The sequence below is a fragment of the Vipera berus genome, assembly GCF_964194415.1.
Source record: "Vipera berus genome assembly, chromosome: W".
Lineage (NCBI taxonomy): Eukaryota > Metazoa > Chordata > Lepidosauria > Squamata > Viperidae > Vipera > Vipera berus.
In genome coordinates, this window is record NC_138210.1 from 49,238,601 (window position 1) to 49,263,893 (window position 25,293).

Genomic DNA, 25,293 nt, shown 5'->3' on the forward strand with positions numbered 1-25,293 from the left:
CTGGAAAGCTACAGGTAATCCTTGATTTACAACCACAATGGTGCCCCAAATTTCCGACGCTAAGCAAGACATTTGTCAAGTGAGTTTTGCCCCATTTTGCCACCTGTCTTGTACAACTGTTAGGTGAATTACAGCAGTTATCAAGTTAATAACATGGTTATTAAGAGAATCTGGCTTCCCCATTGACTTTGCTTGTCAGAAAGTCATAAAAGGTAATCACACAACCCCAGAACACCAATCATCACAAATACATGCCAGTTATCAAGCGTCCAAATTTTGACCATGTGACCATGGGAATGGTGCAATGGTCATAAGTGTGAAAAATGTTCATAAGTCACTTTTTTAAAGGGCCATTGTAGCAATAGCAATACCATGTAGACTTATATACTACTCCATAGTGCTTTACAATACTCTCTGATGGTTTACAAGGTCAGTATATTGCCCCCAAACAATCTGGGTCCTCATTTTAGTGACCTTGGAAGGATGGAAAGATGAGTCAATTTTGACCCGATCAGGATCGAACTCCTTTGGGCAGAGTTAGCTTGCAAAACTGCATTCTAACTACTGTGCCACCACGATGCCAATGAAACTTTGAACGCTCACTAAACGAATGCTTGTACTTGGACTACCTGTACTTGAGGACTTTAATGGGCACAGTGGGTGCCTTAAATCAGAGGTCACCAAACTTTCTTGGTTGGTGGACCAGAGGGAAAGGGAGAGGGAAGCATTTTATGCATGTGCACGCGCATGGGGCTGCAAGCATGCAAGTGACACAAATGAGGTGGGGCTAGCACCTGCGTGATATTCACTAGCCCTGCTGCATTCTTGTGCACAGCACCCTGTTTCTGCACCCCAAGGTGTGGCGTCGACCCATTTTCACACACCAAGGTGCGGCGGCATTTCATTTTCGTGCCCTGAGACGCGGCATTGGCCCGTTTTTGCACAGCACGGTGTCCCGTTTTTGCACCCCGCATTGCAGCGGTGTCATGTTTTTGTGCCCCAAGGCATGGCAGTGGCCTGTTTTTGCACCGTGTGGTGGGGTGTCCTATTTTTGCATACTGTGGCCACGATGCTAGCCCAAATGGGTGTGGGGCTGCGCACACATGCGCACACTGGCCAGCCTGTCCTGTGACCCAGTGGCCAGCATCACTACCGGGCCACAGCCCCCAGGTTGGTGACCTCTGCCTTAAGTAGCTGAGATTATTTTGTCTTGTAAAGCTTTCCAAAAATGTGACATGGGACCCATTTTTTCCCCTCTCTGTTGAAATACTATGAGGACCACAAAGGGTGGGTACATGAGGTCCTTTTTGCACTACATTCTTAAGCAGTTTCTTTTGGGGGAGCTTCCTAGTTATAGGCTTTTACTATAAGATTCAGATCAACTGCTTACTATATCTAAGGGAGAAAGAAAAATTGAATGTGATCCTGAAATCCCCAGTTCTTCAGTTTAGGACAATCTTAGGGTCAAAATAACTCAGCTAAACTCTTAGAAGGTAAACTTGCTTGCAAAGGAAGTTCCAATGAACGCGTGAAAAGTACATCAGAGCAGACACTTACATGCAAGATTACAACTTTTAAACTGGGCTCTGGCAACATGCTAGACTTGGCCAAGTTGGATAGTTTATGGATCAGCATAGTGTGTGAACTCATCCCTTTTGTTTCAGATTTATGATATAGACACTGCGTTTGTAAACCTGTTTTTAGGGTTTAGCATGACTTGGGAGCCTGGCTTTAATTTCCAGTTCCATATGTTCTTCCTTTGGAGTCAGTCCTAATCCAGAAGAAAACTTTTCTGGATTAACTTGCAGGAGAGGGCGCTGCTCGTCCAGTTATTTTGCTAAGCACAAAAGAGATTTCTGGCGGGGACAAAGGAATAATTGTGGCTGTACCCTGAGGGTTTCTGGGCTGCATGTTTTGAAAATACAATTACAATCAAATCTGTCTCTGGCCCTGATAAGAATAAATGAGTCTCTTTATCAAAGAGGAAGCCGGAATCAAAGGAAACACAGCCTCTTTTGTATTACCATAATAGAAACCAATTGGAATAGTGTTAATTAGCCAGCAGAACTGTCACAAAGTTGAATCTATTATTATTAAGTGTTAGAAGATCATTTAAATTTCAGATCTGGCTGAAACCAGTTACCATGATCTCTGGTTATCTGCTTCAGGCCATTCAAACTTAATTTGGAGCACCCAGATAGTCTCTTGAAAGCAACAGAGAAATGGGATTTAGAAGTTTCCCTGGACAATGAGATCAAAAGTGCTGCCAAGGGAATCTACAGGGTGTGTTCCCTTCTTGTGGGGTGACCGTAGGCAGCTTTAGATTCCGTCCTGAAGCCCCACTGAGATTGATCTGGGTCCCGAAGAGGAATGCCTGGGATTATCCAGGATTTGGAACATACAAATGTTCCGAGCGTGTATCTTGGATGGCGTCCTTAATTTTCTTCTAAAATAGCATCACTCCTGCTATCCTGTGCAAAATAGCCAGACCTGTTACCTGGCCAAGAGATTCTAATGCATTGTTAAGAGACTGTCTCTTGAAAAGCTGATCTGAAATTGTGTTGGGGGAAAGTTAAGTTCTGAACTTCCAAGTGATGTTTCAATAGAAACCAATCAGCTGAAGATTCAGAGGCAAGAGAGGCTTCCATGGTCACCTGCCCGTCTGCAGCTCCTTAAGGCAGCCCCAGATTTATGCATTTGTTTATGTTGTGTAGCCGGTTCTTTGCAGGCATTGAGCGAGACAGAAGGTTCAAAACAGCAACAGGCTTTATTGAAGGTCAAACATAACTGAAGCAACAAGGAAGCTGCTGTGCAGCTGCTTATACAGTTGGCCGATAGGCGGCGACCAATACGTTTGAAGCATAGGTTTCCCGCCCAAAGACCTGCTTAGCCGGCTGGAGACAACCAGTCTGAGCTGGCTAGCAACCATTACAACATACACGTGAACTAGCACTTAGCAATTGAATGCAAGCAATTAGCAAGCAGTGCAACAAGAGCAAACACTTACAACATATACAAAAGGCCAATACATTACAGTTTATTTATTTGCTTGTACTTATTATACAGTCCAAAAGGGACGCGGTGGCTCAGTGGGTTAGGACACTGAGCTTGTCGATCAGAAGGTCGGCAGTTTGGCCTGTCGAATCCCGAGTGCCATGTAACAGAGTGAGCGCCTGTTACTCGTCCCAGCTTCTGCCAACCTAGCAGTTCGAAAGCACCTAAAAATGCAAGTAGAAAAATAGGGACCACTACGGTGGGAAGGTAACAGCGTTCCGTGCGCCTTTGGCATCTAGTCATGCCGGCCACATGACCACGGAGACGTCCTCGGACAAGCGCTGGCTCTTCGGCTTTGAAACGGAGATGAGCACCGCCCCCTAGAGTCGGAAACGACTAGCACGCATGTGCGGGGGAACCTTTACCTTTACCTTTACCTATTATACAGTCCAACTCCAATGGACTTTGGATGGTGAACAGTTGCCCAAGGGAAAGAACACAAGGACTTGCAGATGGGTGGGCTCCCTCCATGCCCCCATGCAGCCCAAATGAACATTTCAGCTCTCAAATCTGAAGTGCTGTCCAGCAGGATGGCTGAATTCTTCATGTTTTAATGCAATTAAATTAAATTAAAATTAAATTAAAGAATTCATTTCTTAGAACTGTTCTCCTTGGGTCAGTCTACCTGCTCTTTTATATAGCATAACGTTTATAGCTCTTATTTTAAGTGTCTATACCAGTGTGTCTCACCCGTGGCAATTTGAAGATATGTGGACTTCAACTCCCAGAATTCTCCACCTGGGGGAATTCTAGGAGTTGAAGTCCACACATCTTCAAGTTGCCCAGGTTGAGAAACACAGTCCATTATACTATGAGAGAACTATGGGATGACCATGATGGCTAGGCTCAAACTCCATCACTGAACAGATTCATGGATGACACCAGGCATAAGGCATGATTTATTTATTTTGGCTTTGCCTAGTTTGCTATGTGAAACCCAATTTAATGAAGTTTGGCATGACTAAGGCAGGGCTTTGCGTGACAGGTGAACCACGCAGAAACATCTTGTGGCATTTCAAAAGCTTTTGAATTTATTGGGGCATAAAGTTCTACATTCCTGCATCCGATGAAATGGGCTGCAATCTAGGAAAGCCTCCTGCCATTAAAACATGTTGTTTTTAAAACCTTGAATGGCTTTTTCTCATCCCTTTTCCCTTTGCAGTACGTAACTTACTGAAGAGTTATTAAGATTTGCAGTTTTTATCTTTTTTTCATATTGTAATTCATTGGTCCCATCCCTTTAGCAATGTCGATGAAAGGCAGGATGTGAGTACAGTACAAAAAGATAATTTTATTACATTTATTATCAACTTTGAGTTCAGTTGACAACATAGACATAATGTTCTGCGCAAGAATTTATTTTTTTTATGACTTCCCGGTGTCCCATGACTTCTTGGTGTTTTCCCATCCAAGTTTGAACCACCCAGCTTATCTTTTTTTCCCCAGCAGTTTCCGTTTCTATCTTTAACATTGGGAAAACAGATAAAAGTGTACTATAAAAAATGTGTTACCACCTTTCTTTTTTGTTTTCCCCAACCCAGAACAATTCAATTTAACTAAAGGACTTTTCCCCCCTTAAGAAAGAGATGAAGTAGATTTGTTGTCTTAGTTTTGCAAGAATATAGTTGCTGTTGTTGTTGTTGTTGTTGCTTCTTCTTCTTCTTCTTCTTCTTCTTCTTCTTCTTCTTCTTCTTCTTCTTCTTCTTCTTCTTCTTCTTCTTCTTCTTCTTCTTCTTCTTCTTCTTCTTCTTCTTCTTCCTCGTCTCACTCTCTGAACTATTTTCAATCCAGAGTCATTTTCCTTTCACAGTACAGTCTCTTCCTTGTAGTTCCATAATTTTGGATTCTCCCAGAGCTTTTTCTGGAGTGGCATCCTATGTATGGAACGCTTTCCCTCAGAGAGGCCGAACGGATGTCCATCTGAGCATCGTGTCACCTTTTTTTATTCTATTCTATTCCATCCTGTACTGTTTTTCTCATTTTTGTATTACTGGAAACTACCCAGAGAACTTTGACTATTTTTTTGGGGGGGGGGTGGGATGGGAAACGTGTGTGAAATTTTTAACAACTCCATAAAACGAACTATCGTTTCCTTTCTCTCCTGGGGAGGAAAAGAAGCTGCCCCACCCGCCACCCCGCTTTCTTCCTAGATCAGGGGTAGGCAACCTCGGCTCTTTTATGACTCATGGACTTCAACTCCCAGAATTCCTGAGCCAGCATGGCAACCTCTCCCTTTCTCCTCAGCATGGCTGGCTCAGGAATTCTGGGAGTTGAAGTCCGCGAGTCATAAAGCGGCCCAAGGCCTAGGCCAGGGGTAGGCAACCTTGGCTCTTTTATGACTTGCGGACTTCAACTCCCAGAATTCCTGAGCCAGCACGGTTCAGCATGGCAACCTCTCCCTTTCTCCTCAGCATGGCTGGCTCAGGAATTCTGGGAGTTGAAGTCCGCGAGTCATAAAGCGGCCTAAGGCCTAGGCCCGGGGTAGGCAACCTTGGCTCTTTTATGACTCGCGGACTTCAACTCCCAGAATTCCTGAGCCAGCATAGCTCAGCATGGCAACCTCTCTCTTTCTCCTCAGCCTGGCTGGCTCAGGAATTCTGGGAGTTGAAGTCCATGAGCCATAAAAGAGCCGAGGTTGCCTACCCCTGGCCTAGATCCATCCAAGGTGGCCCCTTTTCTCCACTGGTTAAACAAGCTGCACGTTCCTGCCCAAACCAGGGTAGTGGGGCGCGGGGGGGGGCAGATTGAGAGAGAGAGAGAGAGAGAGAGAGAGAGAGAGAGAGAGAGAGAGAGAGAGAGAGAGAGAGAGACGAAAGGGCAGCCGTCGGGGCAGACTTCGGTCCCAGCAGGAGGCGGGCTGTAGATGACCTCAGCCTGTTGCAATCCTCCATCCCGGGCCGGCGCGAGGACAAGGGGGCGCGGCCAGCCGCTATAAAAGGTCCGGCGAGGAAAGGGGCGAGCAACGAGTGGCGGGAAGCGGCGTCGGGGAAGGTCGCAGCATGGAGGTCTTGTCAGGTACGGCGAAGTCAGCCAAACGGGGGTTGGGGGGGGGGAAAACTTTTCCAAAGTTTTCCTCGGAGTCTCCAGGTCTCCTTTCTCGCCTCCCGCCCCCCCAACCGCGAAGAGGGACGGGGGGAGGTTCGGTTCGAAGGGATTCGTAAAACGAGCTCGCGTTTTACCCGCCGCCTTTCGCGGTTCTGGAGCGCGGCCATCTCGTGCGCGGCGGCGGCGGCGGCGGCCAGCTCGCCTAAGGCTGATCGAAGGAGAAAAAAAAAGGCACGATGAAATAACCTTCCCCGAATGAGAGATGGCGGCGGGGGGGGGGGGGGGGAGAGGAAACATAGCTCGTGTCCCAGGCGCTGCCACAAACGCCAGCTTGGGCGCGATCGCGGAGGCTCCGGTGGTGGCGGCGGCGCGAAGGTGGAAGCGGGGTGCCGGGGAGCGAAGCTTGCTTGCTGCAGAGCGGAGCGGGGCTGGGGAAGGAAGCGGCGGAGGTGGGGGAGGCAGCCGGGTCCTTCTCGGGCGAAGTTTTCCCCCCAGTCGGCTGCTTTGGTTCCCTGTTCGTCTGGGTAAACTGAAGGGAGAAGCCAACGGGAGGGAGGGATGGATGGATGGATGGATGGATCGAATGAATGAATATACCGCCCATCTCACCGAAAAGGCCGTTCCTGGGATGCATGACTGGAGGCTGCATTGGATCCTTCTGGCAGCTCGGTGGCCGGGTTCACACGACCCCGATGACTGGTGCTGAAGTGAAGCCTGCGTTCCCATTTGATCCCATTGCTTGCATTTTCTATTGGACTGTCAGCAAAGCCAGACAGCCACCCTCGACATTTCTCTTTACAAAGGCGTGGGAATTGAGCGTTTCTCTGAGACCTGTTTTCCCTCCCTTCCTTCCTTCCTTCCTTCCTTCCTTCCACCGTGTTTGACAAGAATTACCAACTTTCTGTGGGGGTTTTTTGCAGTTGCTTTTTGTAAAAGGCAGAGAGACCTGTGCTTTGGATTCTCCCGAAGTTATTTAGGAAGCAGAGGGAGGGACTTTACCGGTTGAAGCACTGCCTGTCCTGCAGCACGTCAGCACATGCAGTCACTTCTTGAAAATAGCAAAGCTCCAAATACCGTTAAGGATTATGGCTGTTGTAAATGATCTTTTGCTGGTGGGATGAATCCAGGTCAATGAGACACAAGGGCTTGCAGGAAGATGGCCAAGCTGCTTTTTTGGTCAAATGTATTTCATGAATGTAAGATCGTCATATTTATCCTCTGCATGCATCATTCAGAAGAGCTCGTGTAATGCCATGGCTACATTCACACACATTACCAAGCTGCCAACCTTTTGCTGATTTTTTGTTAATCATGAGCAAATGTTTACTCAAACCATAGTTTAGCAGATGTAAAGCAGATCAACAATATAACAAAAGTTGCAAGTGGAAATTTGCCCCCTAACATCATGATTACTACTGGACTACCTTAGAGGGACTATTACCTCAGTTTCCCAGCTGTAGTAAAAGCTTAATGTTAGCTAACTTTGCCATTCAACTCTTAGCACTGTTGCTGGAAAACTTGATAACCTATAGCTTTTTTTAAAAAAAAACCTACCTCTGCAAATAAAACTCTTTTTGATAATGATGAATTTTGCATCATTCATGGAAGCTTGCAATCTCCCAAAGAATTCTGAACTTTAATAGTGTAGCATCACTGAAATGAGAAATAATCACAATCAGTTAGATATACCCAACATCATTTTTGCTTGTTTGTGATACAGGCTTCTGTAAATTATGGTTTCTTGTGTAGCCCAAACCCAGTCGGCTGCAGTTGGTTCAGGAAGACCTGTGAAGTAAACCATGGTTTAAGAAGGTAGATGAACAAAGTGTTTCTGTGGTTTCTTCCACTAGATTTTTGTTAACATGGACTAGCAGCGCAGTTTCAGGTTTCAGCAGGAGCAGCTGAGTGCATAAAGATTGAATGAGCCCAACTTGTAGGGTTTCACATGACACAGGATCAGTTAACTCCCATTGCCTGGTTCACACAAGCAAAAAAAAAAGATAGATTGTATAGATTGTAACAAGAGCCTTGGTGGAGCAGTGGGCTAATGCCTCCTTAAGTAACACCAGCTGCCTGCAATTAGTGCAGGTTCGCATCTCACCAGGCTCAAGGTTGACTCAGCCTTCCATCCTTCCGAGGTAGGTAAAATGAGGACCCAGATTGTTGGGGGCAATTAAGCTGACTTTGTAATAATGCCGCTGGGGTGTGTGTGAAAGCCCTAATAAGCAGGCATATACATAGAATGAAGGCTACTGCTAAGCTTGTAAGCCGCCCTGAGTCTTCGGAGAAGGGCGGGATATAAATGGAATAAAAAAAATAAGCTCAGCCTTTGAAAACCCTTCTCCCTCAACAGCAGTGTTTTCCTAACATGTTGCCTCTGACTAGTACTGAATTGCAACCCCACAACATTTGGTCAGTGTGTCCAAAGCCAACGGAGGTTGATGGGAGTCCTGGGCCAACATATTCGATGTGGAGAAAGCTTGGACTCTGCCTCCTTGATTCTTTTTGGACAGTTTTTTTCCCCTACCTGCATATTAAGCACATATATTTTGCCCCCCCCCTTGGTTGTTCATGTCCTCTGTCCAGATTATTTCCTTCATTGTAAAACCTCTGCAATGTTCTCCTCCCTTCATTCTTCCTTTCTGCCTCCCGCACCTCCCCCCACACCCCGAAGAGCAAGAGATGTAAAGACTGATGACCTCACGCCCTGAACTTGAAGTTAATCATTGATCTTGGGCAGTAACTTTAAAAGACATTTACTGCTTGGTAGTTAGAATGCCTGGCACAGGAATGTAGAATTTGCATTTCGAATGGCCAGGGAGAATATTTAGTATTTCCAGATGAAAGAGCGGAGAAATTGAGGAAGGGTAGGTTTCTCCTTCATCCAATCAAGTGTACCTCCTGGGTCTATGTCTTCATGCAGCTTGCCAGCCAGATGCTTTAGCACAGAGACACCCTTGTGTTGCTTGATTCCCAGAATCTGGTATACTGCTCTTGAATATAGAAGCTCCACTTAGTTAGACGCTATCGATACGGTAGATCTTTCTTCTCTATCTTAGCTTGAAACCTTTAGCAATCGTCCTCATTTTTTACTCACTCTTCCTCCCAGTCTCTGCTTTTATAACCTGCTGTCTCAGTTTTCTTCAACCAGCCATTTTCCAAATTTACTGGCACTATAATTCCCAGAATTCTAACCCCAGATAGGAATTCTGGTAGCTGCAATTCTAACTCTTGATTGTCTTAAGAAAGTGTTCCTCAACCTTGTCGGTTTTAAGATTGGTGGACCTCAACTCCCAGAATTCCCCAGCCACAGCGAGACTGGATGGGGGAATTCTGGGAGCTGAAGTCCACCCATCTTAAAGCTGTCAAGGTTGAGAAACACTGATCTGAGGGGGGTCTTCTTCTAAGAGGGAATGCAGAGACCATAGGAAAGGATTACAGTAGATAGAATAGGCAAAAAGCTTTATTTTTATCAAATAAAGTTATATATTACCACTCAGTCCCACAAATATCTTCCCCCAGTTCAGTAGGAAAAACACATACAGCTGATGAAAAGACCAGTAGCTCACAAAAGCTTATGACCTTGATAAAACATGCTAATCTGAAAAGTTGCCACCAGTTTCCTTCTGCTTTGAAGTTGCCATCAGTAACTCATGTTCTTGAGCCCTTCCCAAACTGCATGAGGCTGCCTTGAAATTGGCAGTTGAATTGAATAAACTTAAAAGGGGGAGACATTCTAGGAAGGATTAGGGGCTTGGCACAATTTTGACTATGTTAGATAAAAGAATTTGCGTACAAATTAGTGGAACAACCTGCCTCCAGAGGTGGTGAATGCTCCAACACTGGAGGTTTTTAAGAAGAGACTGGACAGCCATTTGCCTGAAATGGTATAGGGTTTCCTGCCTGAGCAGGGGGTTGGACTAGATGACCTCCAAGGTACCTTCCAAATACTACTACTACTACTACTACTACTACTACTACTACTACTTATTATTATTATTATTATTATTATTATTATTATTATTATTATTATCATCATCATCATCATCATCTCCGTGGGTGACTTAGAGCAGGAGTCCCCAATCCCCCCGGTCCGTGGATCGGTACTGGGCCACGGCATGCCCGCAACCGGTCTGCACAAAAAAGCGAAGCCCCACCTGTGGGATGCGGGCAGCACACAAAACCACACACTCTCCGGTCCATTGAAAAACCCCTCTCCACGGAACCGGTCCCTGGTGCCCCAAAAGGTTGGGGACCTCTGACTTAAGAGTCTGGTTAAGAAGGAAGGGCATCTCTTGGTTTTTGCCGTCGAACACATCAGCTTTCTCCAACTGGGTCCTCCAAATATGTAATGGCCTTGCTGTCTAGGAACAATGAACGTTCTTGGCCATCCATCTAAGACCCAAGAATAGCCAAGGGCCTTGCGTTAATAGGAACTGTGTGATACTCTTTCGACCTCTTCTGTTTTTTTCCACTGAGAGATTAAAGAAAAAGGTGAAACTCCCTAGCAAAGCTTCAGAATTTTTCCTGTTTTGCACACAAAATGGTGAATTAGATGAGATTTTGTTTCTGCCTGCATTCAAAGGGTGGTCCTCAACATGTTGTCAACAGAAGTTCCTCCTCTGTACTATTTTAGAAGCTTCTGGACGAGATGATAGCAGTTATTATAGGATATCCGGGAGTCAGTGGAAAAGTTCCCTCCATTCTGTATTTAGCAAGTGTCAGAAACTTCAATATGCTTTGACAATCATTCCTGCTCCTTCTAATAACCCTGCAGTTTCAAAGTCCTTTCCTTGAACACAGATACAAAAGTTAAAAAGAAAAAAAAATGTGCTGGAATCTACAGGTGTGTCCAAGACGCACGTAGGTCATGGGAAAGAGAGTACATTGCAAATCAGAGAAGAACAAAGTCTCTGTTTTAATTTAAAGAATTTACAGGCCAGGAAGTCCAGCTACATCTGTGTGGCACAAAATAACAAATCCTTAAAAAGGAAAAAAAAAGCTTTTAGAGTTTCTTTTGAAAATACAGCCATGCGAAAGGCCAGGTCTACTTGGCTACGTTTTATTGTTACAGCCTTGAATGCTGCCCGGCAAGCATGCATGCTGAACAGGTGACAAAAGATCTTTATTTAATGACAGCTGCGATTCTCAAAAGATCTGCCTCCCTGATTTTTGGGACTGGCAAACTTCAGCATTACTTCATTACTTCACAATTCCCTATGCTATCTCTGGAAAATCCTTTGGACCTCAGGCTAATTTCAGGCATCTTCAAGTCGAGGACTATCTGTACTTTGCCTGAAGGGCAAAGGGATTACATGGAAAAACTAGAGATGAATTATATTCCAACAAAGGGAACATAAACATCAATTTAAGTATTCATCTGACTGAAGTATTCTTTTGGGAAGTGTGTGCCAGAGCACAATTCTGACATGCATTGTTTGAATCTTTCCCAAAGATAAACAATGAATTTTGGCTCATTTACCATTGTTCTCCCTTATCTGCCCAAATACATTTGCTCTGGGACAAAATATACCTGACCCAAGGAAGCAATACATTGATATGGGTGTTTACCTTTAAATGAGAATTTATGATACGTTCAATTCATCTGTTTTCTGGCTGCACCTATTCATTGGAAAGGGAGGCAGTGGCTCAGTGGGTTAGGACGCTGAGCTTGTCGATCAGAAGGTCGGTAGTTTGGCGGGTCGAATCCCGAGTGCCACATAGCAGAGTGAGCACCTGTTACTTGTCCCAGCTTCTGCCAACCTAGCAGTTCGAAAGCACGTAAAAATGCAAGTAGAAAAATAGGGACCACTACGGTGGGAAGGTAACAGCGTTCCATGCGCCTTTGGCGTCTAGTCATGCTGGCCACATGACCACGGAGACGTCCTCGGACAAGTGCTGGCTCTTCGGCTTTGAAATGGAGATGAGCACCGGCCCCTAGAGTTGGAAAAGACTAGCACGCATGTGCGGGGGAACCTTTACCTTTACTATAGGTAGATACAGGTAATCCTTGACTTACGACCACAATTGAGCCCAACATTTTCGTTGCTAAGTGAAACATTTGTTAAGTGAGTTTTGCCCCACTTTACGACCTTTCGTGCCACCGTTGTCAAGTGAATCACTGCGGTTGTTAGTAACACAGTTGTCGCAAGAGGCGATCACATGACCCCGGGACACGGCAACCGTCATAATTATGAGTCAGTTGCCAAGCGCCTGAATTCTAATCACTTGTCTATGGGATGCTGCAAAGGTTGTAAGTGTGAAAAAACAGTCCTAAATCACTTTTTAAAGTGCCATTGTAACTTTGAACGGTCACTAAATGAAGTGTTGTAAGTCGAGAACTACCTGTACTGCATAGAAGTGTTTCTCAACCTTGCCAACTTTAGTATGTCTGGACTTAACTCCCAGAATTCCCCAGCCAGTCTGCTGGAATGCATCTTAGAATTGCTCAGCTTGCCCTCCGGGTGAGATTCAAGGTGCTGGTGATGACCTATAAAGCCCTAAATGGCTTGGGTCCGGGATATCTGAGGGAACACCTGCTGCCGGCATCAAGTTCCCTTCGTCCAGTGCGCTCCCACAGGGAGGGTCTTCTCAGGGTGCCAGCGGTAAGAGATTGCCGGCGGGTAACACCCAGGGATAGGGCCTTCTCAGTGGGGGCGCCTGCCCTTTGGAACCAGCTGCCAGTGGAGCTGAGGACTGCCCCCGACCTCCGTTCATTCCGCCGGGGCCTGAAGACCTGGCTCTTCGAGCTCTCTGGCCCAGGCTGAGGATCAATCTTATTTTAACTGGGGTTTTATTTAGACAGGGACAAATGTAATTTTTTTAAAATTTGTTTTTAACTTTTGTATTTTGGTTTTTAATCACCCTGTAAACCGCCCTGAGTCCTTCGGGAAAGGGCGGTATATAAATGTAATAAAATAAATAAATAAATAAATAAATAAACACTGCTGTATAGTATTTTTCATCCTTGCTCACTTCTGATGCTGTACCCTAGAATTTGAGTTATTCTTTAAAATGAATTGATTTCCTTTTTTTGGTCTCTTCACTCTCTCCACCCACCTGGATGTCTTCTAGGTTCTGTGGCCTGCAAAAAGCAGGATAACATGCATAGTATTATTGATACAGGCATTTGAATGTTTAGAGGTTTTTAAGAAGAGACTGGACAGCCACTTGTCTGAAATGGTATAGGGTCTCCTGCTTGAGTAGGGGGTGGTGGTCCCTTCCAGCTCTCTTCTGATTGATTGATTGATTGATTGATAGTTACTGGTTCTTGGGTCTAATGGTCCTCTCGATTCTGTCTGCAGTGGATTTGCCGATGTGCTCCGGATGTTCTCGCACCCAGCAAGAAATAGCCGTAGAGATTGAAAGGACACACAATCTCACCCTCAGCATGCAATTCAGCTCAGGACAACTGCTGTCAAGCTATGTGAGTCCTGAATATAAGTGGAACAAATTAATGGAGGGTATGGGCCTCTGCCCACAATGGGGGAAATGTGTTTTAATTAATTTACAATGCTTCCAGGGTAGAACAGAAGAGGGGACTTTGGTCTATGTGCAAATGGATAATGATTTGAATTTCCTGAATGAAGGACCTTGGTATTTTTCTCAGAACAAATGCGTGGAAACTGTTGTACCATAGCAGGTACACGGAGACAACTTGTTAATAATTCTTGGTTTTTCAGAATCTCGGGTAAAGTTGTATAATCTATGGCAGAGGTCCCCAACCTTTTGGGCACCAGGGACCGGTTCCGTGGAGAGAGGTTTTTCCACGGCCCGGAGAGTGTGTGGTTTTGTGTGCTTCTTGCATCCCACAGATGGGGCTTTGCTTGTTTGTGCAGACTGGTTGCTGGCATGCTGCAGCCCGGTGCCAGTCCATGGACCAGGGGGTTGGAGACCCCTGATGTATGGGACTGTATTTCCTATTCACCCCACTCCCAGCCCCAAACCCACTGGGTGACCACAGACCAATTGTAGTATTTCAGCCAAACCTAAAACTGTCTAATAAAGTGAGTTGAGAAGAGTAAGTGCAATGGTCTCATTCACTCACACATGCCCCACACACCCAGTAGTATGGATAGAAGTAGTCCTTGACTTACAACCATTCATTTAGTGACCATTTGAAGTTAACAACAGCACTAAAAAAAAGTTTTATGACCGTTTTTCACACTTAACAACCATTGCAGCATCCCCGTGGTCATGTGAACAAAATTCGGGCACTTGGCAACTGGCATATGTTTGCAATGGTTGCAGGATCCCTCCAGGTCATGTGATCCCCTTTTGCGACCTTCTGACAAGCAAAGTTAACGGGGGAATGCCAGATTCACTTAACCAACGCGTCACTAACTTAACAAAGGCAGCGATTCCCTTAGCCGCCTTGGCGAGAAAGGTGGTCAAATGGGGCAAAACTTACTTAACAACTGTCTCGCTTAGCAACAACAATTTTGGGCTTAGCTCTGGTCCTTAATTGAAGACTACCTGTGTCCGTCGCTTTCTGAAGATCCAAAAATCCAACTTTCAAAGAACTGATGGTCTGACTTCTCTCTGTTTAGGTGCATCACCAGGGGGTGCCATTTGATGATCCCGACTTCAACCCAATCCTTCAACCCTTTCCAGGAGTCCCGTTGCCAACCCTGTCTACCACAGACTGGCTGGGTCTCACCGACCAGGAGCGGCTGCAACAGAACGCCTCGGCCTTCTCCAATTTGCCGGTGTACTTAGCCAGCGTGAAATGCCAGCAAATGGAACTCAATCCATTGGAAGCCGAATTACACCGTCAGCTCGAATCTTCCAGCCTGCAGTGCCTGGGTCTGGAGAATAACCTCAAATTCATCATGTCTTCCCTGGACATTGCGCCAGGTCCAGCCGTGTCCCCTCAGCCTCTGGAACCTGACAACGCCTTTCTTGCGAAACTCACGGGCTACTACATTTGCCATCTCTTCCGAGACTGGGTCAATAGATGTGAAAAGGACATTGCCTTATTAACTAAGAAATATCCTGTCTAAAAATGCTTCTCTTTCCACATTGACCAGTGGCAGAGCTGGAAATGGGGAGGGCACAGTGTCGCCCCCCCCTCTATTTAACTAAAGCATGGGATGGGTCAATTCATCCTTTGTCTTGAGTTCACACAAAAATTAGCTATGAACATGCAGCACCTTTAACCACTGAGTCAGTTGCAAATCTAATGGTTACTATCAGACAATATCCTGAGACTTGCTTAGTTTAAGCTAGTTTGTTTGCAACTTAGCCTGTTCTGCAAATTCGGCTTCCTTGGGTTAGCTTATGGTTTGATTACCAGTTCTGTCCAAGAAAATGGATTTACTTAGTAACCAGGTTAAGGATGTTGCAGCTATTGAACCATAATCAGAGTGCAAGGCTGCGGTTCACCCAATTGTTAACGTGTCTTACAACAAACAAGGCTGAAAGTTAACAACTCTCTTCAGATCAGTAAGATTAGGAAACAAGGACTTTTCAATTAAGAATCTATATGCTATTGAAACAATTACTGGCAATCCTTGACTTACCACCATTTGTTTAGTGACTGTTCAGAATTAAAACAGTCCTGAAAAAGTGACTTATGGCTGGTCCTCACACCTATACCGTAACCGCTGCAGCATCCCCACAGTCACGTGATCAAAATTCAGACATTTGGCAGCTGGCATGCATTTAATAACTGCCTTGCTTAGCCACAGATATTCTGGTCCCAATAATAGTCATAAGTTGAGGACTATCTGTATACATCTTAAAGCTGTATAAAAGCTCTGAAATCACAAATAAACTTTGCATGGTGGACAACTTAGCCTATTAATATGTTCCAGGTGGGGAAAGGGTATCTTTTTTCTACTCAGTGTGAACCCTGAACAGATGGCATGGCGTGCTTTCAAAGCGCAAGGTTTCCCACTGCACCCTTCATGGCTGTAAAACTGGCCAGTTTCTTTCACTGAGCTTCTCTCAATCTGGTTTTCTCTGAAATTACAGCTCCATAATCCCATAGGCAACATGGGAGATGAGACTGTAGGCTGGACAGCCAATTCTGGTCCAATCGCATTTTTCTCATTGGCAAGGCCAAGAAAACGAGAGATATGCGACAGTCCACATTTGGACGGCGGATTTGCAGACATGCAGTCCAAAAAGTCACTTTGGTGCACAATCCCTCCTGAATGTGGAAATGAGAATTATGGCTATGTGCTTGATTGTAGGCTCTCGTGGGAAATATGATTCGGTTGACTTTTAATCTAGAGAGCAAACCCAGGTTGCTAAGGTGACTTGAGTTTTAAAAGTTTGCTTAAGTTTAGGTTTTCTGAAATAATTCCATTCTCCCTTCTGAATTAGTGTTTTTCATCTTCAGCCACTTAAAAATGTGTGGACTTCAACTCCCAGAATTCCTCAGCCCGCATAGGGAATTCCCCAGCATGCTGGCTGGGAAATTCCAAATCAGCATACCTTTAACTGGCTGAGATTGAGAAGCATTACTCTATGTAACACTGAATATTAAGAAACTGGTCCTCAATGCTGAAATACGTGGGCAGTTTATTGTCTCTTTACTGATGCTGTTTCTTTCTCAATAGCACCATCCCATTTTTAATGATGAGTTCTCACATAAGGTTGTGAGGGAGGATTTTTTAAAAAATTGTTTTTTTCTATTGTATTAGTTTAATATTTGCTATGTTCTTCATAAATTCCTCCAAGATTCTTAGCATTGTGAATTTTTATCCTTTCTCTTTTCCAGCTAAAATTCTAATTGTGAAGTTTCTTTTCTCTTGGATATATGTTCCTAGCTAAGGGATTTTTATTTCTATATGGTTTTCTAATTTATATGTATTGTATATAGAGCAAAACTTAAATTTATAATCGTAATAAAACTATTTTAGTAGAGCCCATAGTTTTTTTTTCTCTTTCTTCTGCTGCTGCAATGAACTTATAATTTACTAGACTGATTTGCTTCTAGGAAAACAATGCAACCCCTTCTGTTGCCAAGAAAACTTCATGGTTGTATGAATAAAATCGCCAGAAATTAGTTTCAGAGTATCTTAAAGTTGAAAAATTCACCTAAATGAGAGCATCTGACTGATCGTGGCTGATCTCCAAAAGCTACATAAAGTTGGATCTTATTATTACTTGGAAGGGAGACCACTAAGAAATCTCATGTAAATTTGGGCAGGCAAAACAACATATCTGAGGAAGGTAACTGTGCTGCCACCACGTGGCTGTGTGGAGAAATCACAATGTGGGCAGTCAGTCCCTCCTACCCTATGGCGTATTTCCTTTCCCCTCCCCTTTCTGGGATGGACTTCCTCCTTTTTCCCTAGAGAGCCATGCTTTATTAGCAGAAAACATGGGGTCCCAATATGCAGACCCTGGGAGCATTATCATCTAACCTTGGAGACACCTCGGGAATATCTTGGAAATGCTGTACAACGTCATCTGAATTGCAATAAAGGTATTTCTATATAAAAGGTGTTTCTACGAGTTCAAACTATCTGGAGAGACCTGTTAAGGTTAATTATATCTGCTTACATAGACCATAGAAGTCTTACAAGAGATTAAAGTACAACAGCTTCAATCCAGAATAGTAACAGCCAATGATTGATAGGGCTGTATCAGTCATTGGGAGCCAAGCTGGACTTGAAATTAGAGTTTTAAAAATAAGTTTTACCCAAAGTGATTACCCTAAGTCACACATCTTACTAAGCCGTCATTAAGTGTAATTTATTTGATTTTTATAGCCACCCATATCAGCAAGTGACTGTGGGCAGCATTGATCATTAAATATAAAGACAATTAAAAACAATTTAAAATGGTTGTTGCTACCATTGCCTGAATACCTTAAATCATTAAAGTCAAAAGCAAGCCAACCCTATCATAAATTATGGTGTTCCTGAATTATGACTTCAACAATCAACTACAGCTCCTTTAAACCTTATTTCATATATTTACTGCTTTCCACAAAGATGCACAAAGATCTTTACAGCTGAAGCTAACTGATGGTGTGAGAGCGTCTATTTCCCAGTTCTAATGCCAATCTGCAGAATTTAGGGGGCTTTTACTTTACGGAACGTGGTGGCTCAGTGGGTTAGGACGCTGAGCTTGTCAGTCGGAAGGTTGGCAGTTTGGCGGGTCGAATCCCGAATGCCGTGTAACAGAGTGAGAGCCTGTTACTCGTCCCAGCTTCTGCCAACCTAGCAGTTCGAAAGCACGTAAAAATGCAAGTAGAAAAATAAGGACCACTACGGTGGGAAGGTAACAGCGCTCCGTGCACCTTTGGCGTCTAGTCATGCCGTCCACATGACCACGGAGACGTCCTCGGACAAGCACTGGCTCTTTGGCTTTGAAATGGAGATGAGCACCGGCCCCTAGAGTCGGAAACGACTAGCACGCATGTGCGGGGGAACCTTTACCTTTTACCTTATTTTACTGGCCAAATGACCTACCCTCAAATTAAAACATCACAATCTGAGACTGTTGTGACTCAGGGCCAGCCTGTGGGTCCGACAGCCGGGTCCGATGTATCGGAGGACTCAGATGTGGGGGAGGAGGGAAACGAACCGGCTGATGATGATTTGGAGGCTTTGCAGAGTCCTCAGCCGGGGACCTCTTCTCAGCTGTGTGAGCCCGAGAGTGCGGAGGATGATGACCCACAGCTGGCCCTGTTCAAGGACGCCCGACGCAGGAGGCAGACGAGCAGGGACAAACAAAGAAAGACTATGGGACTCCTCGGGAGGAGGCACAGGGAGACCACGCCCTGAGCTCTCTATAAAAGAAGTGTTTGGAGAGGGGCTGGTTGCTGAAAGCAACTTTTCCGCTTGAGAAGACAAGCTCTTGTGTTTTTGTTAACTGCGTAATTAAATCTTGGCAGAAGCCTTTTAGCCTTGGACGCTTTCCAGACTCTTCTTTTAATTAGGGGTTGCGAGAAGAGGGCTGGTTCAGAACAGTTTGCTTTCAGCCACCCACCCCTTAATACTACGATGGAGCAGCTTCTTGCCGAGAATGCCCAGCTCAACCAGCAACTCACCTTGCTGGCCACTCAGGTGGCACAACTGCAGGCTCAGGTACATGCTGCCCCCCCACCCAGGAGGAAATGTCAGATAGCTATGCCGGATAAATTTGCTGGTAAACCAGAACTGTTTCCTGCCTTCCTGGGACAATGCCAGCTTTATATCAGCGTGAGAGCAGCTGATTTCCCCACTGACCGAGATAAGGTGGGATTCGTGTTGAGCCTTCTGTCGGGAGATGCAGCTCGTTGGGGCACGCCTCTGTTGGCACAGCCTAGCCCTTTGTTGGATAACTTTGGGGGGTTTTGTGACCATATGCGCCTCATGTACGAGGACCCGATTAAGGCGCAGACCGCCACCCGACGTCTGAAAGCTTTGAGGCAGGGTCAGCGCCCCCTACAGGCCTATATCAGCGATTTCCGGCTGCTTAGCCAGGATTCCGCCTGGAATGAGGCTGCGCTCGTGGATGCCTTTCAGGATGGCTTGTCAGAGGAGATGTTGGATGAGCTGGCCCGCGTGGACATTCCCTCAGACCTGAATGGGCTGATCCATCTTTGTCTGCGGATCGATGCCCGGCTGCAGCAGCGTAAGAGTCGCCGTGCCACCCCACAGACCCCTGCCGCCCCTGTTGTGCGTGAGCCCCCAGTCCAGAGGGAGGAGCCAATGGAGCTGGGTGCCGCCAGGTCCCGTCTATCGGTGACGGAAATGGACAGACGACGATCGGAGGGGTTGTGTTTTTACTGTGGGGACCCTGGACATTTGGCTGCTTCTTGCCCGAAGAAGCGTCAGCGGGCGTCAGTGACCAAGCCTGCCCCGAGAAAGTCCCCTGCTTTGCTATCGGGAAACGGCCCGAGCCCGATCTAGACGGTGTGAAAGATCGGGCGACCCACAACGATCACGCCGAGCGACGCCGTTCCGACGGTGCCTGTGAACCTCCACGGCATTTGATTTTGGAGGCACGACTGATCCTTCCTGGCAAGCCAGAGGGGATTCCGGTCCATGCCTTAATTGACTCTGGGGCTACCACTAACTTTATGGATTCGGCCTTTGTGGCCAAATGGGCTGTTCCCCAGTGTCCGGTGGATCCGCCCATGCTTGTGGAGACCATCGATGGTCGAGTGCTCCTGTCCGGGCCTATCACGGCCGCCACGCAACCCGTGTGTATGGCCATCAGTACCCATGTGGAGGCCATTCAGTTTTACGTCACTTCGGATCTGCACTTCCCCGTGGTCTTGGGACTGGCGTGGCTCCGGGCGCATGATCCACAGATCTATTGGTCTCAGAACTTGGTCATCTTCCCAAGTTTGCAGTGCGTGGACCACACCCGCCATATCTGTGCCGGCCAGGTGGAGGGTTCCTCAGGGGTTTCCTTGCCTCCCGTACTGTCCGACTTTGCTGACGTGTTCAGCGAGTCAGAGGCGGACCAATTACCCCCGCACAGGCCCTACGACTGCTCCATTGACCTAGTCCCTGATGCGCCTCTCCCAGTGGGGCGTTTGTACTCCATGTCGGAGCCCGAGTTGGCTGCATTGCGGGACTTCCTGACAAAGAACTTGGCTCGTGGATTCATCCGGCCCTCGTCCTCGCCAGTGTCTGCGCCCGTGCTCTTCGTCAAAAAGAAGTCGGGCGAGTTACGGCTTTGCTGTGACTACCGGAAACTCAACGCCATCACGGTGCGTAACCGCTACCCGCTGCCCCTCATCCCCGAGCTCTTGGACCGACTCCGGGAGGCTAAGATCTTCACGAAACTGGACCTGCGTGGAGCTTACAACCTCGTCAGGGTTCGGCCGGGTGATGAGTGGAAGACAGCGTTTGGTACTCGCTATGGACATTTCGAGTACACGGTGATGCCGTTTGGCCTGACCAACGCCCCCGCTGTGTTTCAGCATTTTATGAACGACATCTTTCGGGATCTGTTGGACCAGTTTGTTGTGATTTACCTGGACGACATCCTGATTTACTCCCCGTCGCGTGAAGCGCATCATCAGCATCTCCGTCAGGTCCTGCAGCGCCTCCGGAAACATCGGCTGTTTGCCAAGTTGGAGAAGTGCCAGTTCTACCAGGTGACCATTGATTTCTTGGGCCACCGCATTTCTCCTGAGGGCATCGCCATGGATCCAAGTAAAGTTGAGTCGTTGCAGAGTTGGCAACCCCCGCGTCGCGTGAAGGATGTTCAGCGACTTCTTGGATTTGCCAACTACTATCGGACATTCATCCCTGGCTTTGCTGCCTTGACAGCCCCCCTCACCCGGCTCCTGCGGAAGAAGACTCGGTTCCAGTGGAACGCCCCCGAACAACAGGCGTTCCAAGCTTTGAAGGACGCCTTCATGAAGGAGCCCATCTTGAAGCATCCTGACCCGCAACGGCCGTTTGTCGTGGAGGCGGACGCCTCCGACATTGCCATTGGGGCCGTGTTACTCCAGGCAGCGACGCCCAACGGTACCCTTTTCCCTTGCGCGTATCACTCTCGGAAATTGAATCCCTCGGAGCGCAACTATACCATCTGGGAGAAGGAGCTGCTGGCCATCAAGGCGGCGTTCGAGGCTTGGAGGCATCATCTGGAGGGGGCGCGGCATCAAATCGAGGTCCGGACGGACCACAAGAATCTGGAAAGCCTGCAGACCGCTCGGAATTTGAACCAACGCCAGATCCGGTGGTCCCTCTTCTTTGCGAGGTTTGACTTCCGGGTGCGGTACATACCAAGCGGGCACAACCAGAGAGCGGATGCTCTGTCCAGGAAGCCCGAGTACACCCGAGTGGAAGACAAGCTTCCGCCCAGGACAGTGATCCCCGTCGAGTCTTTTGCTGCGATACGGGAGCCGGTGGATATACGGGCTCGGATCCGGGAGGCGCAGCAGCAGGAGGCGTGGGTGGCTCAGCGGAAGGAAGAGGTGGGGCCAGATTCGCCTTGGTCGGTCACGGATGGACTCCTGTATTATCGTGACCGGCTCTATGTTCCAGGAGGGCCACTCAGGGGACTCGTCCTCAGCCAATGTCATGATAACCCGGCTGCGGGGCATTTTGGCCTGTTCAAGACTCTGAACCTGGTCTCCCGTACTTTCTGGTGGCCCCGAGTCCGACACGATGTCCAGTCTTATGTCACCTCCTGCGTCCCATGCAGGCAGGCCAAGTCAGCGACAGGGGCCCCGCCTGGTTTACTGCAGCCTTTGCCAACGCCCAAGAGACCCTGGGGGGCTGTGTCCATGGACTTTCTGACGGATCTACCCCCATCCTCCGGCTTCACGACAGTGTTTGTGGTGGTGGACATGTTGACCAAGATGGCGCACTTCATCCCCTGTCACGGCTTACCGTCAGCTCGCGCCACTAGTCGCATGTTCATCCAACAGGTGTTCCGGCTGCACGGCCTTCCCGATAGGGTCGTCTCCGATAGGGGGGCCCAGTTTACAGCCCGCTTCTGGCAGGAGTTGATGCGGGCGTTGGACATTAAGGTTTGCCTCTCGTCCGCGCATCATCCTCAGACCGACGGGGGTACCGAGAAGGTCATCGGCATCTTAGAGCAGTATCTGCGCTGCTACGTTAACCTGCAGCAGGACAACTGGGTGGACTATTTGGCCATAGCCGAGTTTGCCTTTAATAACTCGCAACACACCTCCACGCAGATGACACCGTTCTTGGCCAACGTGGGTTATCACCCCAGGTTCTTCCCTCTTTCTCCCGTGGACTCACCGGAGCCGGCAGCGAACGAATTCATGGCGGAGTTACAGGCGATCCATCGGTTGGTGCGACGGCAGCTGGAGAAGGCCAAGGCCGACTACAAGAGGTTCGCCGATCGGTCGAGAAGGGATACGCCTCCACTATCGGTGGGGGATCGGGTCTGGCTGTCCACCAGGAACCTACCATCCACTCGGCCGGCGAGGAAGCTGGACCACCGTTACCTTGGACCGTTCCCAGTCGAGGCCGTCATCAACCCGGTCGCCTATCGTTTAACTCTGCCACGTTCCCTGCGCGTGCACCCCGTCTTCCATCGGTCCTTGTTGGTCCCCGAACAACCGGCCTGTCCACTTCGCCAAGCGGAACCTCCCCCATCAGGAACTCGTGATGGAGGCAGCACCCCCGAGTACGAGGTCGCCAGCATCAGGGATTCCCGCTGGCTGAAAGGTCGCTTCCAGTACCTGATCGAGTGGAAAGGGTACGGGCCGGAGGACTTCACATGGGAAGACGCGACCGCCGTTCATGCCCCTGCGTTGGTGACTGCTTTTCACGAACAGTTCCCATCCCGACCGCATCCGGATCGGCAGACCCGAGGGAAGGGCCCTGCGGTGCGGGATAGTGTTGTGACTCAGGGCCAGCCTGTGGGTCCGACAGCCGGGTCCGATGTATCGGAGGACTCAGATGTGGGGGAGGAGGGAAACGAACCGGCTGATGATGATTTGGAGGCTTTGCAGAGTCCTCAGCCGGGGACCTCTTCTCAGCTGTGTGAGCCCGAGAGTGCGGAGGATGATGACCCACAGCTGGCCCTGTTCAAGGACGCCCGACGCAGGAGGCAGACGAGCAGGGACAAACAAAGAAAGACTATGGGACTCCTCGGGAGGAGGCACAGGGAGACCACGCCCTGAGCTCTCTATAAAAGAAGTGTTTGGAGAGGGGCTGGTTGCTGAAAGCAACTTTTCCGCTTGAGAAGACAAGCTCTTGTGTTTTTGTTAACTGCGTAATTAAATCTTGGCAGAAGCCTTTTAGCCTTGGACGCTTTCCAGACTCTTCTTTTAATTAGGGGTTGCGAGAAGAGGGCTGGTTCAGAACAGAGACATGGGTAGCAATACCAAGCTGTGTCAAAGAGACATGGTCCCCCAAATATCTGGATGCAGCTCTAAGAGACTGTCAAAAGGTTTTATGCCAATCTATTGTCTACAAATAAACTTTAAAGTACAACTATTTGTTTAGTGACCAAAGTTACAACAGCACCAGAAAAAAACGTGCTTTTTGACCGATTTTCACACTTGCAATAGTCACGTGATCAAAAGTCAGACACTTGGCAACTGACTCATATTTATGATGGTTGCACTGTCCTGGGGTCGCGTGATCACCTTTTGTGAATGTCTGACAAGTAAAGTCAATGGGGAAGCCAGATTCACTTAACAACCAGGTTACTAACTTAATAACTGCAGCAATTCATTTAACAATTTAACAAAAACGATCGTAAAATGGGGCAGAATCTACTTAACAAATGTCTCACTTAGCAATGGAAATTTCAGGCTCAATTTGGTCTTAAGTCGAGGACTATCTGTACTTTGCCTGAAGGGCAAAGGGATTACAGTACATGGAGAAACTAGAGATGAATTATATTCCAACAAAGGGAACATAAACATCAATTTAAGTATTCATCTGACTGAAGCATTCTTTTGGGAAGTGTGTGCCAGAGCACAATTCTGACATGCATTGTTTGAATCTTTCCCAAAGATAAACAATTTTGGCTCATTCACCTTTGTTCTCCCTTATCTGCCCAAATACGTTTGCTCTGGGACAAAATATACCTGACCCAAGGAAGCAATACATCGATACGGGTGTTTGCCTTTAAATGAGAATTTATGATACGTTCAATTCATCTGTTTTCTGGCTGCACCTATTCATTGGAAAGGGAGGCAGTGGCTCAGTGGGTTAGGACGCTGAGCTTGTCGATCAGAAGGTCAGCAGTTTGGCGGGTTGAATCCCGAGTGCTGCGTAGCAGAGTGAGCGCCTGTTACTCGTCCCAGCTTCTGCCAACCTAGCAGTTCAAAAGCATGTAAAAATGCAAGTAGAAAAATAGGGACCACTACGGTGGGAAGGTAACAGCGTTCCGTGCGCCTTTGGCGTCTAGTCATGCCAGCCACATGACCACAGAGACGTCCTCGGACAAGCGCTGGCTCTTCGGCTTTGAAACAGAGATGAGCACCGGCCCCTAGAGTCAGAAACGACTAGCATGCATGTGCGGGACAACCTTTACCTTTACCTTTTATTCTTTGGAAAACAGTCCAGGTAAAAAGGTTAAAAAAAAATCCAGGAAGCTTTGGGGAAATGAAATACATCTCTAGACTTCCAGCGGACTTGGTTTTTCTTCATCTGTGAACATTGGAGCCTCATTTTAACACCACATCAGTTCAGCCCTACCTAATATAAATTGGGTTCTCAACTGCTCAGAAGCCAGAATCAGCACTGTTGGTGTTATTCTGTGGCACACTGTCCAAAAGCAAATGACAGAACATATTTC

General features: G+C 47.3%; 1 protein-coding gene across 1 annotated transcript; it reads left to right on the forward strand.

Moving 5' to 3' along the window:
* Nucleotides 1-6,035: 6,035 nt before the first annotated feature.
* LOC308675986 (cardiotrophin-1-like) lies at nt 6,036-16,971 on the forward strand. Its single transcript, XM_081341679.1, has 3 exons — nt 6,036-6,069; nt 13,404-13,525; nt 14,649-16,971. Exons 1-3 carry the CDS (start codon nt 6,054-6,056, stop codon nt 15,099-15,101), a joined length of 591 nt encoding a protein of 196 aa, XP_081197805.1. The 5' UTR covers nt 6,036-6,053; the 3' UTR covers nt 15,102-16,971.
* Nucleotides 16,972-25,293: the final 8,322 nt, after the last annotated feature.

Bases quoted from the DNA above. Each gene is read 5' to 3' on its own strand.
- LOC308675986 (XM_081341679.1), top strand. The intron at 13,526-14,648 runs GTGAGTCCTGAA...CTCTCTGTTTAG, and splicing joins GACAACTGCTGTCAAGCTAT to GTGCATCACCAGGGGGTGCC.